Source organism: Bos grunniens, chromosome 26 (genome assembly GCF_055505025.1).
Source record: "Bos grunniens cultivar Pamir isolate PY7600 chromosome 26, Bosgru_T2T1.0, whole genome shotgun sequence".
Classification (NCBI taxonomy): Eukaryota; Metazoa; Chordata; class Mammalia; order Artiodactyla; family Bovidae; genus Bos; species Bos grunniens.
In genome coordinates this window covers 16,968,470-16,987,675 of record NC_141190.1, presented here as the reverse complement: position 1 = coordinate 16,987,675, position 19,206 = coordinate 16,968,470, and the positions used below count along the sequence as shown (strand labels likewise).

Here is a 19,206-nt window from a genome sequence, read left to right as displayed (position 1 = left end):
ACCAGCTCCTTCACCTTCCCGTCCTAGAACTGGGACCTGGAAGTCAGCTTGGGAAATGAGGTCCTTCCAAGGAAGCTTTCTGCCTCTCTTGAGGCCGTCTTGTGCTGACAGAGCACAAGATGGGAAGGGCTTGAATGACAGGTATTCTCTGGTGACCCAGTGACCTCACTCTGTGTCACTTGAACAAATGCATTCCAGACTTGCTTGTATTATCAGAAAAACTGTCAACTGCTCTTGTCCTTGCTGGGGGTGAGGAGCTGAACCAATAATTCAACTTTGTTACCAATGTTGGGAACCTAGGTAGATATTCTGATCTATAAGTGAAGGGAATCTAACCCGAGAGCAAGAAAAGACATTCCAAAGTGTTTTGACCATTTCCTCTTCTATTTGAGTGTCTAGGATGTTCCAGGCACTGTGCGAAGTGCTGCAGGAGGCAGAGAGGGGTGAGCGTTGTCAGGGGCCCCCCTGCTCTCAGGAAAGTCTCTCCTCCTTCCTGGGCTTAGAAGGCCTCATGGAACTGGCTGTTTTGACAGCTAAGCCAGCCTCACCCTCCCCTCAGTCTCCCCTGCTTGTGCGTCTGGAAAATTTCCACCCGTCCTTTACTTCTCCATTCCTTCCTGGAAGCCTTTCCTGCCAACTTTCCCCTCCCCCTGTAGGACTAGATTAAGTGCCGGACTTTGTGCTTTCACAGCCCCCAGCACCTGATCTTAGGGGCACTTATCAACTCTATTGTATTTGTCCCTTTATCTGTCACCCTCAGAGCGCAAGAGACCAGGACACCTGATTGAGGAAGGTGCTCAACAAGTATTTGTTGAGTGAAAGCAGAGATACAATATGAGTGACCCCAGCTAAAGGAGTGTAGGTCTTTACTGGGGGATAAGACATGTTCACAAAAGTAAGTATAAGGTAGACCAGGAAGAAGGGTCACAAACAGTTTCCTTGGGGAGTTCAAGATGAGAATAAGCAAGGGAGGTTGGTGTGGGGTGAGGTGGACAGATTTCAAAAGAAAAGTGACTTTTGATTTGGAGCTTAAGGAACTGGGAGTTTTATGATAGGTGAACAGCAGGAGGGCAGCGTTCGAAGCAAGCAAATAGCCTAGCTAAGCCCCAGGGGTAAGAATGTGAAAGGGTAGGTGAGTTCTGGTTTCGGTGGGGCTTCTGTGTCCGCCGGTGGGTAGAAGGGGCTGTGAGCAAAGCTTGGAGGGCTGGTTGGTGCACATATGGATACTGGTCAGCACCTCCTCACAGAGTGGCTGGTCATCCTCCACAGGTCCTATGACCCTTGCTAACTGGTCATCTGCATTCCCTACTTGGTGCTAGTCCCTGTTCTGCTGCTTTCTTTCTCCTGAGTCACCTGTCCAGCCCATCCCACGACCCCCAACTCTGCAGATGTGTGAGCACTTCCTTGTGAAAGGGTTTGACTTTTCACTCCTTGTAGACTCCCAAGCTGGTGTGACATTGGGTCGGTTGTGCATGTTTTTAGCTAGGAGTTCTCTGGACAGCAGAAGGGAGTGAATGAGGGGCAAGGGGCGTTTAGGGGAAGCCAGGATTGGTGGGAAGAGTGCTACATTCAAATTTAGGGTTCCTGGGCTCTGTCTCCTGCCTTGCCACGAGCCTGCTGTGTGTCTCTGGGTGAGTTACTTCCCTTCTCTGGCTTCACCATCCATAGACAAAAGATCCAGACAAAGCTGACTTCTTGTTAGTTTTGATAGTCTCTGATTAACTAAAAATCCTGTGTGCATTTCAGTTACAAGGAAAGAGAAGAAAAAATACAAAATTTTAAGGAAGGGGGTTTATAATAGACCTGTGCACCTTCATAGTGGAAAAATAAGTGTTTCCCTTTGTTTTTTGAGGGACAACTAATTGGACAAACATATACAAAATGCCCAAGACTTTGGAATTATTAACCAAGTTCTTGGGTTTTGTTGAGCATAATTTTGGCTAGGAAGATTTAGGACAATTGGTCAAGAAAGTGAAGGGGAAGATGGTCTTGGGATTCTCCAGCATTCATCAATATTTTCTGAGCCTTCCCCAAGAGAGAAGTACTGTTCGCTGACTAGCCTCCAGACTTGGTTGTTAGGAGCTTCTATAACTGGTGTAAGAGATCCTCATAGAATTTTTGACTTTAAAAGAATCTTTAAAGTCACTCCAGTGACTTGTAACATTTTCTGGATCACAAAACTTTTGAGAATCTGGGGTTATCTGAGTCTAGGCCAGGGGTTTGGGAAAGAGGGTGGCACACACACAATTTTGCATAATTATAACAGTATAATCTGGGGGAATAATTTTTAAATAAAAGTATTCAGGAAAGCTCTGTGTCCTCAAAGCTTCTGAGAAGCACAAGAACAACACTACAGCCTTAGAGAAAGGAGAGTGGGAAGGGAAACAGGACAGAAAATTTGAGCTTTGGTGAACTCAGTGGGAAGAGCCCTTACACATGGAAACTAGGTGAGTTCCCAGAACTAAGATAAGAAGAAAGGTATAGGCCTGCCTTGAGCATAGAAATCAGAAATAAAAAGGAAAGCATGTGATACAACTTACAAGAATGAAAAGGAAATTTAAATGTTAAAACACCTACCTAATAAGGGGAAACACTTTCCTTTGACTCACTGAGAAGGGAAATCTCTAAATATACACAGAGTGTTCAACAGTGTACAGGGTGGGGAGAGACGCTGGTTGCAGTTCTTAGAAAAATCACCAGCAGGTATGTATACTCTCAATAGTCAAGGCCCAGGGAACTAAGACCTGAAGTTTCAATCAGTTCAGTTCAGTCGCTCAGTCGTGTCCGACTCTTTGCGACCCCATGAATCGCAGCACACCAGGCCTCCCTGTCCATCACCAACTCCCGGAGTTCACTCAGACTCACCTCCATCGAGTCAGTGATGCCATCCAGCCATCTCATCCTCTGTCGTCCCCTTCTTCTCCTGCCCCCAATCCCTCCCAGCATCAGAGTCTTTTCCAGTGAGTCAACTCTTTGCATGAGGTGGCCAAAGTACTGGAGTTTCAGCTTTAGCATCATTCCTTCCAAAGAAATCCCAGGGCTGATCTCCTTCAGAATGGACTGGTTGGATCTCCTTGCAGTCCAAGGGACTCTCAAGAGTCTTCTCCAACACCACAGTTCAAAAGCATCAATTCTTCGGTGCTCAGCTTTCTTCACAGTCCAACTCTCACATCCATACATGACCACTGGAAAAACCATAGCATTGACTAGACGGACCTTTGTTAGCAAAGTAATGTCTCTGCTTTTGAATATGCTATCTAGGTTGATCATAATTTTTCTTCCAAGAAGTAAGCGTCTTTTAATTTCATGGCTGCAGTCACCATCTACAGTGATTTTGGAGCCCCCCAAAATAAAGTCTGACACTGTTTCCACTGTTTCCCCATCTATTTCCCATGAAGTGATGGGACCAGATGTCATGATCTTCGTTTTCTGAATGCTGAGTTTTAAGCCAACTTTTTCACTCTCTTCTTTCACCTTCATCAAGAGGCTTTTTAGTTCCTCTTCACTTTCTGCCATAAAGGTGGTGTCATCTGCCTATCTGAGGTTATTGATATTTCTCCCGGCAATCTTGATTCCAGCTTGTGCTTCTTCCAGCCCAGCATTTCTCATGATGTACTCTGCATATAAGTTAAATAAGCAGGGTGACAATATACAGCCTTGACAAACTCCTTTTCCTATTTGGAACCAGTCTGTTGTTCCATGTCTAGTTCTAACTGTTGCTTTCTGACCTGCATACAGGTTTCTCAAGAGGCAGGTCAGGTGGTCTGGTATTCCCATCTCTTTCAGAATTTTCCACAGTTTACTGTGATCCACACAGTCAAAGGCTTCAATATCCACCCCTAAAAGAGATGTTAGGAGAGAAATGGAGGATTTCAGTAAAAACCCAGCTCATGCCAGCTGCAGAGCATAGGGTGAGCTAAGGTGGCCTCTGGATCAGCACATCCATCCAGCTATTTGGATATCTCCCTCTGGCAGAGCACAGCCCGGGAGATCAAACGTGATAGGAGGCATGGGACCCGGAGTCAGAAAGACCAGCGTCCAAATTCTGGCTCTTCACTTCCCAATTCAGACACACTGGGTCTTAGTTTTATAAGATGAGGTAAATATTGACCCCTTTATTGAGATATTATGAGGAGTTCATTTATTGAGTTAAATGAGGTTTTCTGGAGCTGAATGCACCTAGCACAGAGCATGTAATTGGGACTCATTAAATATTGTTCTGTGATATCGAGGTACCAGGGAAAAGAAAAGTAGTTTATCCTCCTTACTCCATTTCACCTAAGAGAGGAAGATGGGGTTGGAGGAGAGAAGAAAGTAGAAGATAGAAGAATCCTTTTACTGGATTGTTGCTGTTGTCGTTGTTCGGTTTCTCAGTCGTGTCTGGCTCTGAGACCCCGTGGACTGCAGCTTGCCAGGCTTCCCTGTCCTGTATTGTCTCCTGGAGTTTGCTCTAACTTATATCCATTGAGTCAGTGATGCCATCCAACCAACTCATCCTCTGTTGCCCCGTTCTCCTCTTGCCTTCAGTCTTTTCCAGCATCAGGGTCTTTTCCAATGAGTTGGCTCTTCACATAAGGTGAACAAAGTATTGGAGCTTCAGTATCAGTTCTTCCAATGAATATTCAGGGTTGATTTCTACTCACACAAATCCAGAGTTTAGAAAATTTAGAATTTTCACCCTGTAAATTAGTGCTTCTTATTCTCTCACCTTGAGTACAAAGGCATTCCCTTGGGAAGTTTTGGTGTCTCCATGGCATCTGTTGTGTCATTGTTTTAGGAAAAAAACAGACCCCACCACAGACTATATGAGAAGGTTAAGCATGTAAGTTTAGTGCTGTCATCAGGTTCAAATTACATCAAAGCTTGTCTGTGGACTGAACTGCAAGGAGATCGAGTCTAGGTGGTAAGCAGTTGAACTGATTGGTTATCGTTTGTTTTGTTTGCAAGCCGGGTTCTTTTTCTTAGTACACCCAAGAGAAGGGCTCAGGGGAGGCAGACTATTCTGCAGACCTGCCGAGGCTTCCTAGAGCCAGGAGCCCGAATCATTCAGGTCTCCTGCCTCCTCTGGCAGTCTGCCTGTGGTCCTCCAGGAGCTGTGGCTCTTTCTCTGCCATCAGGGCAGTCCCTCACCTCCCACAAAGCCAGAAGGGAACCCTCCGGACACCCTGGAGGCTGCAGTCAGAGCCGCCCTCCACCCCGTCTCCAGTGAGCAGTGAGGAAGTGCTGCTCCTTCTAAACCAGGTCAGCCCGGCCCAGCCTTTGTTCTCAGTTCATGGCATGCATGCACACTAATGACTACATGAGAACTTCAGAGCCAAAGAGGATATTGATGTAAATCATGCCCAAGTCTCTTATTTTACTGAGAACTTGAAATCCAAAGTTAAGCATTTTGCTCAAGCGACAATGAATTAGTGTAACAGTCTGTCCTGGAACCCTCCCTTCCAGTCCAGCATCCCCTGGGAGGCCAGCGTTAGTCACCAGAGAGTTAGGGTCTGAGGAAAGGAGACGGTTTGGAGCGGCTCACCGTCTCTGAGACTCATGACACTCCTAGAAGGGCTCCAGGCCATGTGGAGGTGGGGCTTCTCTGTCCTGCCCACAGCTCCAGGACTTCCTGCTGGCCTCCAGCCTATGGACATTTTATTTTGGGCTTCAAGGCTTTGGCAAACACCCAGAGCTGGAAGAGAACGCTTAGTAACTGATAGGAGCACCAAGTGTTTTTTTGTGGATCCAGAGGGATTAACAGCCCCCAGAGACCAGTGTTGGGTTTCTGAGGGACTGCTTACTGTGAACTGGAGGTGGAAGGGCCGCAGGGACACACACAAGGTTGCTCTCTCAGAAGAATGAGACACAAGCTCCAGGCCAAGAGGGCCAGCTTGTGTGTGTCTGCGCAAATATGGAAGAAAAGCAGTTTCTGGATCAGTAGCTATCACCTGCTAACTGTTGATGGGGCTATACAGGATGTGCTGGGGTGGAGGGGTTGGTGGTTCTTTTTCTAAACATGTGAAAAACTGGGATGTATTTCCAGGAGTCTGAAATGTCCTTAGCATGAGATAATAGTCCTTTTATCCCTAACCCTGGCTGAGATCGTGATTAGAACTTTGCTTTTGGGCTTAAAGAAGGGTGTACACTGAGACCCAGGGAGGGTTTAGAGCAGCCCTGGCCAGCAGGAATATAACATAAGTCATGTATGTAATTTAAAATTTTCTGGTAGTAAAATGGAGTGAGTGAAATTAATTTTAGTACTATATTTGACTTATTGACCCAACATATCTAAAATAGTATCATTTTAATATATAATCAGAATAATTGTTGAGATATTTTAAATTCTTTATACTAAGTTTTGAAATAACGTTGTAAAAAATACTTTTGTAAAAAGTGTAAATAATTTTACACCTACAGCACGTTTGTTACTGGCCCCATCTCAGTGTTGAATAGATATGTGAGGCTACTGGTTACCAGGCAGCATAGTATCAAAGGAAGAGATACATAAAGCTGCAGATGGTTGGAAAACAGGACCAGGGAGAGAAAAAGACATACATCTAGAGAGGAAAAAAAAAAGTCTGAAAGTCAGCAGCCTTCAAAATGAAGGGGAAGTCCCTATGGTGGATATCAGTGGTTTCCATCTCCAACAAGGATCCACATGCCATACCCACTCATCCCCCTCAAAAAACTGGTTTACATTTCAGCTGTATGAGATGTTTGGTTTAAATCTAAGGAATGCATGTCAAATAGGGAAAAACTGAATCTTAGCTAACAGCATAAATATTTACCTCACCTTCTTCCTTCATTTATTCCACAGACGTTAAGTAGGGAACGAGTCAACTCTAAGGGAGGAGTTAAGTTTGTACTAGATGTTAAGTGTGTCCAGATGTGAAGGCTGCAGTGATGATTATCCTCTGGTTTGACTGTGACCTGGTAAACTGGAGGTCATGTCAGTAGACTGTACTACATTTGACCTGAGGTTGGTAGGCCACCAGCTGGAGCTTGGAAATTTTTTTTTATGAGAACTTTCATTTTCATGAGGTGTGATCCAGACCAACCAGTCTTAGCTCAGTGTTAGACAAATGAAATGCTCCAGAGCCTTGCTCCCCAAAGTTGGTCTGTGGACCAGCAGTATGGGCATCCCCACATAGAAATGAACACCCCAGACATGTCAGACCAGAATCTGTATTTTAACAGGATCCCAGGTGACTCTGACGCACATCAGCATTTGGGCAGCAGTGCTCTACAGTTTCCCCTGTAGCAGTTGTCAACACAACCTCAGCTTGAACAGCTGCTGGGACCAACAACCGCTTCCTCTCAAGGCAGCACTTTCTATTGGACAGCTCTCCCTTTTGAAAGTTTTCCCTTCTGTCAAGTCAAAATCTGCCTGTAGAGATCACCCACTCGGGGATGCCACATAGAATCTCGCATATTAGATGCTTGGGAGTGTCATTATTTTGTTACGCAGAAGCCTTGATCCAGAGGCTGGATGGTCAGTGAGGCCAGCTCCCAGTCATCTGGCAAAGGCCTGCAGGTCCTGAGACATCTTCTAAGGAGCAAACCCCTTGCAGTTCTCTTTTTAATTGAGTTCTGTCTCTTCTCTGCATCCTGCCAGAAACCAGGGAGGCTGGTTTAAGGGACTGAGGTTTGGAGGGGTTTGGAGAACTTGAAGCAGTTTTTCAAAGAACAAGAGTATGGAAGCGATGTCTGGAATGGAAGCTGGCCCACAGGGGATGCAAGTGGATGGGACTTACAGCAGAGGGGAATGGGAAGGGATGGTGTGGTGGAGCAGTGTCAGCTCTTGCAGGCTGTGTGACATGGGGGAATGTGCTAAGCCCCTCTGAGCATCAGCTTCTTAGGATTTAAAAGAAAATGGGATGATAACCCTGTCTTGCCAGTCTCCAGGGTTTCTGTGGGACTCACTGAATATAATGTCAGTGGAGGCAATTAATAATGTGGGAAATGGTTCAAGGATGAAAGAGAAGGTCCAACGAGATAGTAGATGAATCCAGGAGACAGGGCTTCCGCTAACTTGCTGGATGAGCTCAGGGAAAGTCCTCAGTGTCTCTGGGCCTTCCTGGGAAACAAATGGTCACACACTAAAGATCTGAATGCTCTTCTAGAAGGCCCTGGAGTTGCTGTGGCTCATCAGTATTATTGCATATAACCTGGAGGGTTTCTCCAAAGACGGCTCTTCAAATGTTCAATTAGGGAGACTTCTTAAGAGTTGGAATTGAATCCTCTCTGGGGTAAATAATTCCCAACACTCTTCCAGTGAAGGGCTGGCCAGCTCTATATAGGATTGTTACTTAAAAGACAGGTCTGCTTGGCCAGATTGCACCTTATTTTCATGTCATGATGTGGTACCAGAGCTGGTGAGTGAAGAGTGATGGTTTCATTTCTACTGCTGTGTCAGGACACACGGTCCTGTTCCTGTAAGCAAGCCCTACTCTATGAGATATCGGAACTCATCTATCTCATATGTAGCTGGAATGTATCATTTGCAGGTTTTTCCTGGGAGAACAGCCTTTTTTGATACACCAGGTACTACCAGGGGGTTTTTCAAAATCGTTACTCTCTTGTTTGGTTTTTACAAGTACAAGAAAATGGCATACCTGATAGTTTTATGAGCCTGCTTTGCCAGAGGAGGCTCCCTGTCAACAAAATAACTGGAACGGGCTTTCAGTACATCAGTCCTTCATAGATGCTTACCGCTAAGAGTGAGGGGACCGGCGTGCATGCTCACAGAGGGACATGACTGTCCTTAAGGCAGCCCTTCTGTGTCTCTTCCCTGCCAGTCTGGAGTCCCTGTGTTGTTCATTCTCACCTCACTGCAGCCATGCTCCCAACTGCCCATCTCATTGCCCGGATGCTTGCTTCTAACTCTGTACATTGCACTGTCTCCTCTGCACCCACCGTGTTGTCATGGAAACTAGGTGGCCATAGGCCACGAGTGTCCGGTGTCATCGAGTGTGATGGTGTGGTATGTGTATTTGCTCACACTTTTATTTTTAATCCTTTTCAATGTGACATCTGCTAAAATGTCTCCCTTATAATTTGCTTGGTGATCACAGCCTTCTCATCATTCATTGAGAGCAGGACCTGATCTCACAGAATCTGAAAAGAGCTATGTGGTAAGATGCCTATTGAATACGACTGTAGCTTTTCTAAAGAGAATTCTGACTGATTTTTAGAATCTAGACTGGAGTAGACTGGTTGACTCACAGAGCCATTATTTTTAAGAATTTTATGGCTATTGTAGTAGAGAGAGCGATGCTAGGCTACCCCCTCCCCTCTCAAAAAAAGGCAGAGGACTTTAGAGACTGTTTCTACTCTGCCTACATGTGGGATTAATATTTTAGTGCATGATTGGGGATACATACTTGCATCTCTGTCCTGAAATTACTCCATTTGTAACGGTTACTCACTAATTACAGGCCTTTATGCTGCTGCCTTTTTAATTTAATATTCATACTAAATCCCAAATTCTTCTGTATCTTACCTGTTTTTCCATGCTTTCGCCTGGACCCCTCCTGCACCCCACTACTGGAACATCTATTTTTTTAACTGGATCTTCAACTCTGTTGTTTCCTTGGACTTATGTGCTTCGTCTGGAATGTTACATCTCTTCCTCTCTTTCTTTTTTTTTTTTTTTTTGTCCCCATGTTGACTGTTTTATGGGGGTTTCTGGATATCTCGGGGCCACCTCACAGGAAGCAGTCTGCAATGAGATCATAAACATTGCCGAAAAATCTGTTCATTACTGCAGCACTGTTTCTCATCCCCTTGACTTTCATCACAAGGTATCCCCTTCTGACAATAAATCATCTTTAATCATTTCTCAGCAACCTCAAGCCCAGCAGCGAAGAGTCGCCCCAGACAGGAGTCAAACCTCCCAGGATTTGTAAGTACATGTGGCGAACCCCGGTTCTTGCATTGTCCGTAGTCTGTTGGCCTTAGGAAGTGGGTCGTTGATTGGCTGTGGGAGCAGCCATTTAGGGGAAATGAACCCATCACTCCCAGCTTCTCTGAGGGCTTCTAGGTAAGGCTGTTTCCCAACAGCCAATGAGAAAACAGGTGGGGGGTGAATAAAGGCGGTCGGGGCCTCTACGGGGAAGGGAGAGGCGGTAAGGAAGTGTAACTGCCATACAGGGCAAAGGGGAGCTGGACTAACTGGTTTCATTCCTAGTGTTGTGAGAATAGAGAGGAAGCAGTGTTAATCCTGACTGGAGATGAATGAATAGGGTTGATCCATTCATTAAAAAAGGAGAGTATCGGGTATCTCCTATATTCCACGCACAAACTCCACAAACTCCATCCACAGGGGAATGGGGTTTTGGAATAAACATTGAAAGTTGGATTTGAGAGTTAGAGCAAAGAGGTGAAAGTCTTCCTAGCCGAGGAATCCAAATGTACAAAGACCCAGGGTAGGTGTTGTGTCTGGAGAACACCAAGAGACCCCTGTAGCCACAGGATGCAGTTCAGGGAGGAAATGGAGATGAAGTTCAAGGGACAGGTTGGGACCAGATTGTAGAAGCCAGAATGCAATAGAAATACATTTGGGTGTTAGTCTATGTCCACTCAGGAGCCAATGAAGGATTTTAAAATAAGGGACATACTTGGAGTTCCCTGGCTGTCCAGTGGTTAGGACTTGATGCTTTCCTGCCAGGTCGCTGAGTTCAATCCCTGGTCAGGGAACTAAGATCTCACAGGCTGCACAGCATGGCCCCCAAAAATGTGTGGAACACGTATCTGATTGGATTTCATTTTGGGGAGATAACTTGGACAATAGAATGGAGGGTGGATTTCAGAGACAAAGGACAAAGATAGTAATTTGGAGATACGAATACAGCAAAAAAGTGGCGAGGGGCTGAGCTTGGACTGACTGGGCACCTTGTGCATGGAAGTATAGAAGATTCCCCAAGGAGACAGGGGTAAAGGGAGAAGAGAACTGAGGATGGATCCTTGGGGAACCAGCCTTTAAGGCCACAGAGTAGCAGCCAGCAAAGGGGACTGAGAAAGAGCAGCAAGAGACACAGATGAGGGTTTAGGAGTGTTCATTGGTACTGAACAGAGCAAGAAGGGTGTGGTCAGGAGTGCTCCTGCCTCAGAGAGGCCGAGGAGGGTAAGAAATGAGAAACGTCCTCTAGGTGGCAAGTTGGAACAGTCTTTGGTGATCTCTGCATTGACAGTGTTGGGTGTAGGCAGATGCTTTGTTAGAAAAGGGTTGATGAGTCAGTGTGATGCTGAGTGGAAAGAGCTAGGGGATTGGGGGCTAGAGAGTCAGGGAGTAGCACAGGACAGGGGAGGTGTTTTCAGGATGCAGAGGCTCAAGCACTTAAAAGGAGGAGTTGACAGAATCAAAGATGTAAGAGAGAAGATGTAAGTCAAGGAAACAGCCCAGGGGAGGGAGCTTAGCCCGGCCAGGAGCGGGAACCCTTCCTTATACATGGAAACAGGGGCAGGAGGGGAGGAAAGTTAAAGTTCTGCTCAGAGTTGGGCACCAGAATTGGCAGAGGAAGTGAGGGAAGGACTCTATAGAACTGTGTCCCTGTTAGCATGAGGCCCGTCCAAAATCAGAGCCCACTAGGGACCCAAGCAGCAGGGTCACAGGACTGTGTGCAGCCAGTTTCCACCGTCTGGGTTGAGAGCAGAGAGGCAGGTGACAGGACTAACCTCGCAGAGATGAGGCAGGCAAGGAAGTCACCACAACAGTGAAGGGGCTGAGGCACCGCCAGGAGTCCAGTTTGGGCAAGAGACAGCAGGCAAATACAGAAACACCGAAAAGTATTCAGTTACCAAGTGGGAGTTCATCAGCGCCACTTCTTCCGCTTTAGAGACCTTACTTCTGGCAGACAGATCCATCTGCCAAAGTCTCACGATATCTGGATAAATATGGAAAATTAAACTGCCCCTTTGGCTTGCTAGCAGAGGACAACGAACCTCTTGTTTCTGGAAACTGATTCCGCTTATTTCTAATCCCTCTCACCCACACCCTGGGATTCACTGACATCCACTGAGAGAGGTAGAGGATTGGCTCATTTGGAAAGTTTTGCCTGCTACTGTTATGTTTCAAAGTATCAAGTAAACAGAATTGTGAACTGGTAGGTGTTTTTTAGTGAAAGTGTGATAGTCACTCACTTGTGTACGACTCTTTGCAACCCCATGGATCGTAACCCGCCAGGCTCCTCTGTCCATGCAATTCTCCAGGCAAGAATACTGGAGTGGGTTGCCATTCCCTTCTACAGGGTAACTTCCTGACCTACAGGGGATCGAACCCACATCTCTTCCACCTCCTGCATTGCAGGAGGATTCTTTACCATCTGAGCCACCAGAGAAGTCCCAGTAGGTGCTTCTTAAGCATTTGTCAAAAGAATAAATGAAAACAAGGCTTTATTTGTTGCCAAAGCAGGTATCAATTTCATAAGTAGTCCAGCTTTGTCTGCTGCTGCTGCTGCTAAGTCGCTTCAGTTGTGTCCGACTCTGCGACCCCATAGACGGCAGCCCACCAGGCTCCCCCGTCCCTGGGATTCTCCAGGCAAGAACACTGGAGTGGGTTGCCATTTCCTTCTCCAGTGCATGAAAGTGTAAAGTGAAAGTGAAGTCGCTTAGTCATGTTTCTTAGCGACCCCATGGACTGCAGCCTACCAGGCTCCTCCGTCTATGGGATTTTCCAGGCAAGAGTACTGGAGTGGGTTGCCATTGCCTTCTCTGCCAGCTTTGTCTAGAGCCTGTCAGAACAGCACAGACTACATACATTGCCTTAGGCCAACTAGCAAGTAAATAAAAATTTTAACCCCAAATATTACTGGGATAGATATGCCTTCAGGAGTTTTAGAAAAATGGCATTCACATTTCAAAGCAATTAATAAAACATGTGTTGGCATGCAAAGAAACTCAAGGTAGTATTGCTAAACAGTGTGGTAACTGGGTTATACTTTTAAAAATTATATATATACACATGACAATTGCTTCATGCTCTCCAATGTATGTGACTCGTATATAATGTCTGTCTCCGGACCTAAGTAACTTCTGATTATCCTTGACAATCTACACATGTTATCTTGTGTTAAGAACTTGATTAACTTTCAAGGGGGAGCATCTAGATAAAAAAAAGCTTGGCTAAAGCAACCAGATGAAACTAAATGAAAGCACCAATCATGACTTGCTTCTCAGATTCTCCATCCCTCTGAATCTTAATTTACTTATCACATGTTGAACGGATCTCCCCCAATGCTAAGTTATTAAAGAGCCATTAAAATACTTTTTTCCCCACTGATGAGCAGGAAACACGACCCAAATGTTGATTTAACTGAAACAGGTTTTTAAAACTCATTTAATGCCATCAGCATTTGGGTCACTTACTAATCATTTTTTTTTTAATTTACAGATTTAGCTACCAAGCATTGTATAGCTATATACCACAGAATGATGATGAATTGGAACTCCGAGATGGAGATATTGTTGATGTCATGGAAAAATGTGATGATGGGTGGTTCGTTGGTAAGTGATATTGTGCTTTTCTTATCTGTTGTGTACTGAAGGAAAAACTTGGAGTGATGAGTCACAAAAAGAGCACCGTTCTCTGCACAGAAGGAGAGCCGTCTCAGTTCCTATACCACCGTCAGAAATGCTGGGCCACCCAGTATAGGTCTGTCCTCAAACCAATGTGGATGATAGTAACTGTGAACCTGAGGACCAAATATGCCAACATCGACTGCACAGAAGGGCAGTTTCCAGTTGCATTTATTGAGTTCTATTTGTATTTTTCGGGGGAGAGGTGGTGGGAGCACTGCCTAGCTTGTGGGATCCCAGACCAGGGCTTGAACCTGGACCCCAGCAATGAAAGAGCCAAATACTAACCACCAGACTGCCCGGGAATTCACTGTTTCTGTTTCTATTCTGCATCTGTCTGTCCTACATTTGGAAATTTTAATTTTTAAAACTCCTGTGGAACAACACAAGAACATGTGCGTGTAGATTTCCGCCATGAAGTGCAAGCATATATGTAGAGAGTCTGAAGGCCTCATTTACCCCAGGCTTCTAATAACTTTAACCAAAGCAATACCTGATGAATTAAAGGAGTCACCTTTATAGGAGCAGAGAAAGATCAGAATTTGAGATTCTGTAACAAAGTAGATGCTTAATAATACTTTCTTACTGAAGTTCTTTCAACAAACAGCGTATAAGACAGAAATAGTCCTCTTTTCACAGATTCAAAATCTTTACCATCTCAGTTCTCTGCAGCCTCCCTGACCATTGCCCTGGGGCTTCAGCTAACTGTTTGAGATGGCCTTAGAATCCCAGGGACGGGGGAGCCTGGTGGGCTGCCATCTATGGGGTCGCACAGAGTAGGACACGACTGAAGCGACTTAGCAGCAGCAGCAGCAGCAGCTTTGACACATTCTTTTAGATATTTTAGTTTGTGCAACAACTGCAACCCACTGGTAGTGGCTGCTTGAAATGTGTTCAAAGGATTCTGAAGCCCTATCCAAGCCAACTGGGGAAAGGATGCAATGATCAAATTATGCTGTCTGCTGATGAGAGTAATGATGATGCAACAGCTGTCTGCCACCTCACCCTCCAGCTTTAGAGAAAGTCCAGTTTCTAAGACTCTGCACTCCCAATGTAGGGGGCCCAAGTTTGATCCCTGATTAGGGAACTAGATCCTGCATGCTGCAGCTAAGACCTGGAGCAATCAAATAAATTAATTTTTAAAAGTTGATTACTTGAAAAAAAATTCCAAGGGAAGGAGCTTGATTAGGGACCCAGCAATTCTGGACGTGAAACAGTCCAGGAAGGACTTTGTGGTAGCTCAATGTTCTGGAATCCTGGACAAGGTTGGTAGCAAAGACATGGAGTCAATTTGGGGCTTAGGCACAGGCTTAGGAGAGAAATTTCCTTTCACTGTGTGGTCATATCCAGAGGACTTTCAGAAATGCCGGTTTCTAAGTCTAAACCCCCTAACCTTGGTGTGTTGGGTAGCTGTGTTCATTCTTCCATAAAAGAGAAGTATTGGAAGAGCCATCGGCTGGGAGTCTGAGGACCTGGGTTTAAAGTCTGCCTCTCTGAGTTTGGGCTTCCTCATCTGAAAACAATGGGAGTGTTAAGTGTCTTGCTTATCACCCAGCTATTCTGCAGCCTAAACGAGATAAGATAGGGCAAAGTGATTTGGAAACCATATGCCCTTCTACAAGCTTTGGGATTGTTATCAAGGGCTCTCTCTCTGAACTCAGTTCTGAGTCAGTCTTCTCATTGTGTCTGTGTTTTTTTGTTTTTAATAGGTACTTCAAGAAGGACAAGGCAGTTTGGTACTTTCCCAGGCAACTATGTAAAGCCTTTGTATCTATAAGAAGACTGAAAACCACAGAGATGATTTTTATTGGAGGACGAAGCATAATTCATGAATTGGTCTCTTTATTTAAACGTTGAGTCAGTAGGAAAACTAATGCAGTGGATAAAGTAAGAAGCAAAAGAGAGGACAGAGAAGTGTTGTATTTAAAACCTGAGCCCGTCGAAGCTTACTGCGTGTATTGGACAGGGCTGAACCATGCAAAAAAGGAATGAGGCAAGTCGGTATTTACTTAGCTGCTTCTGGGAGCCACGCCAGCCCTGCCCTCCTCTTCCCAACTTGGGTAACCTGACCGGCAGCATGGTCCCAGAGAGCAGTTAAGCCAGAACTGCCTCTTGCTGCTTCAGGCTTGACCAGCTTTGGCTCAAAAGGGTCATTTAGCCTGCACGTGCTCTCGGAGCACCAGGCAGCTCCCCAGCCATCCTCTAAGGCTCCACACAGACTCCCCCAGTTGCCCTGGAGCCTCCTGGTCCCCTAACATTGCTAGAGATCAGTTGGGGCCACCAAGGCAATCCCTAAACAGTGGTAGAGACCCCAAACAACCCAAGGCCAAGTCCCCCACTCGAGGTAGGTGGGGAAGTAGAAGTCAAAGTAGGCGCCCCATGCACTCAGCATGCATGCAGCGTTACCATTGACACCCCTGATGTTCAGACAGAAAAGCACACAAGGCTTGCCCCCGGAGCAGGGTGGTCAGGCAGGTAGTTCCATTTGTATTTCCAGGTGATTAAGGCGAGAAGCCTGTAGCTCTTGAGGTCCCCTGCCATATGGCTCCTTCCATATCACTGGCTTGTATAAGCATTCACTTTCAGGGCAGCATAGTGTCATTTACAGAATGCCATTTCTACCCTTGCTTTTCTGGATTGTTTTAGGCCGGGACAGTTGGGGGTTGATAGGCTTATTCTTAGAAAAACAAGGGATGGTGTTCAGTGACTCAAGGTAATACACACTGATGTATACTGGATGCCTGGGGCCACCAACGAGCAAGGCGTGCTCCAGGCCTTAGAAAGGTTTCACCACGTCTCCATTTTCACCATGTCTCCCCCGAGGAGCCCAAGGACCACTCAGAATGTAGGAATCCAGGGTTCTGAATCCTAACACACCCTGTGAGGCTTCTCTTTAGAAGGTGCAGCCGCAGTGGCCCTACATTGGAGGCTGTAATTCCACTTCTTCCAGGAGGCCTGTCTTTTGTAGAGGGGCCAGAGCCAAGGAGGGAGGCCTCTGTGATGCCTGGGGTGTACAGTCACAACTTCATCCAATTCAAGGATGTTTATCGACCTCTGTTACATATCTTGGAGAGAAAAAGATAGAAATGACCCATTTTCTTGCCTGCTGGGAACTCAGAGGTGATTGGAGAGACAGACACACAAAAATACTGAATCAAGAGAGACTGCGATATGTGCTAAGAAGGGTGTGAGAGGAAGAGATGAATTTTCTCTGTAGGGATCCTAGAAAGCATTGTCATATTTCTCTCTCCATTAGCTCACTTTTGAACAACTAGGATGCTGGGAGAACCTTTGTCCGAGGGTAGTTTGTGGCTGGAAATATTTAGACCTGCTTCCAGGGTCTTCCAACTCTGATCCTCCCCACAAATCCACATTCGAGGTCATAAAAAGGAGAAGCAGTTCCAGGTATAGGGTTGTGTACAGGACTCCTGGCTCTCCGCAGGTAGCTCAGAATTGGCCTGAGGTCCCAAAGTCTGGAATCTTTCCAAGTGAGCAAAGTTCATCTACAGTGCCTCAGCTTCTGTCTCCATTACTCATCTTAGAAGCTCGTATCAGCTGGCCACCCTTCAGACAGCCACAGGACCCTCACTCCCTCTCCTTCAAATCCTGCTCTCAGGAAAGCAACTGCCACTGACTCCTTCACACTGAAGTGTAAATGACAGATGAGAAGAAGGTGTTACTTCTTCCCAGAAACATTGGTTTTTAACTAGAACAGATCACAGAGCCTTAATTCCAAGGGGAAAGGCTGTGGAACCAATGGTGGAGGGTGGGGCTGGGGAGTGCGGGTAAGGGTGGATGAGCTCCCTGTGTAGAAAGGGACTTCTTGCTATTCCTTAAGTAAGACTCATTGCTTTGGAAGGTCCACCTCACCATCCAAGGGCGCTCTGTTTCTGTCCTCCCCCTTTGAATATAGACCCTGTGCATATTCACATACACTTTGCACAGCAGTGTTTCACGTGTTTTGGAATGTAATTCTTATATTGGCTAATGTGTTTCCTAGTCTTTCTTAGATGCAAACCATAACACGACCTTATCTGTTTTTTGAGGGGGTGCTTATTAAGTAGCTTATTAATTTTGAACACCTCTTTAAATACAGCTAGAAAATAAACCAATTTGTAAAGCCACATTTGCATATGACGCCAGCCTCCCGACTTTGTATATCTCGGGAATCCCAGGTATGCCTCACCGGTTTGCCCATCTTTAATAAACTCATCTGTTAAAATCTGCATCAAACTTCAGCTGCCTACGTATGACAAAACGAGGAACAAAGGGTTCCAACTGCTCCTTTGTCTTCACACATTTAGTAATACAAAATACCTATTTTTATGCTGAGATATTTATACAGGTTTATTAATCGCAAGTGTAACTAACTGGCGGCATGCCCTGCAACACATTTTAATAGATTAGCCATGCTTCTGGGTAAAAGCAAGCCCCACACTACTTATCTTTTGCAGTCTCTCTGGGATCAGTAAGAGAAAAAAATCACATGCTTAAGAAGTGGGACTGTAAATATGTATATTTAACTTTGTATAGCCCATGTACCTACTTTGTATAGAAAAATAATTTTAAAAATCTGAACTGAAGGGGAGGGGGGTATAATAAGGAAGTCATGAAGTTTTTTGCATATTTAAATGAAGGAATTCCAAAAAAATGTACCTGCAGATTTTTAGCACAAAAATACCATTGTAAAGTGTTATAATTTTAAATAATCATTCTTTCTGGGAGAGAAAGTAACTGTTTTCTCAGTTATAGTGTTTTTTTCTTATTTCTTTTTTTTTTTTTTTAGCAGTCCTATTTATCTGCAGTAGTATTAAGTCCTATTGCTAAGTTACTACAAAAAAGATCATATTCTGAAAGAAAATAACTGACATTATATATAACCAATTAATTTAAAGTATTGCCATTTAAATTACACACCAAGAGCATGTACCATGCAGACACAGACTTTTCTGTTCATCTATTTTTCTTTATGCAGTGGATCAATTTGACAAATAGATGTTGAATTACTACATTGGCTGTACATATTATTTAATAAACTTCATTCAAAATTGTGTGGCATATGCATATTCTTACCATTCATTGTTTCTTCCCTTCCCTTTCAAGTTTCTCCAACGAAGCTTATATTCACTGCTTCAAAGGTACACACGCACACCTGGCTTCCCCACCGAAGGCAGGAAAGAATCTGCCTGCAATGCAGGAGACCTGGGTTTGATCCCTGGGTTAGGAAGATCCCCTGGCGAAGAGAAAGGCTACCCACTCCAGTATTCTGGCCTGGAGAATTCCATGGACTGCATGGGGTTGCAAAGAGTCAGACACGACTGAGCAACTTTCATTTTCACTCCCCCTCTGAAGACAACACTTATTCTACTCTCAAGAGGCTAACTCCATGATACTCTCTGAATTGATTAATGTTGACCATTTTGCCATTCTTTATAAATTTTGTTCTGATTATAAGAGTAATGCACATGTCTTTAAAAGCACAAGTGACCATTATAACATATGTATAATGGATCTAGATTTACTCCACAAGACATGGGGACAGACAATAATGAGACAGCACTTAGCTTTCCGAAACATGTTGAATCTGGCCCTGAGTCTTCTCTTGCTACTTGGGTGAAGATGCAGTCCATCCTTCTGTTCACTTCCAAA

At 45.0% G+C, this 19,206-nt stretch overlaps 1 protein-coding gene across 50 annotated transcripts in view; it reads left to right on the top strand.

Moving 5' to 3' along the window:
* The window catches only part of SORBS1 (sorbin and SH3 domain containing 1), a 234,363-nt gene extending 215,748 nt beyond the window's left edge, over positions 1 to 18,615 (top strand). For 44 of the 50 annotated variants that reach the window (XM_086378811.1, XM_086378829.1, XM_086378844.1 and 41 more), the window contains 4 exons: positions 9,057 to 9,116; positions 9,696 to 9,886; positions 13,373 to 13,485; positions 15,267 to 18,615. In XM_086378811.1, the coding sequence (XP_086234937.1) occupies positions 9,057 to 9,116; positions 9,696 to 9,886; positions 13,373 to 13,485; positions 15,267 to 15,334 (432 nt within the window). In that variant the 3' untranslated portion in view covers positions 15,335 to 18,615. The remainder of the gene's footprint in view (positions 1 to 9,056; positions 9,117 to 9,695; positions 9,887 to 13,372; positions 13,486 to 15,266) is intronic. The other 6 variants (XM_086378855.1, XM_086378835.1, XM_086378848.1 and 3 more) reach the window with 1 other exon arrangement.
* Positions 18,616 to 19,206: the final 591 nt, after the last annotated feature.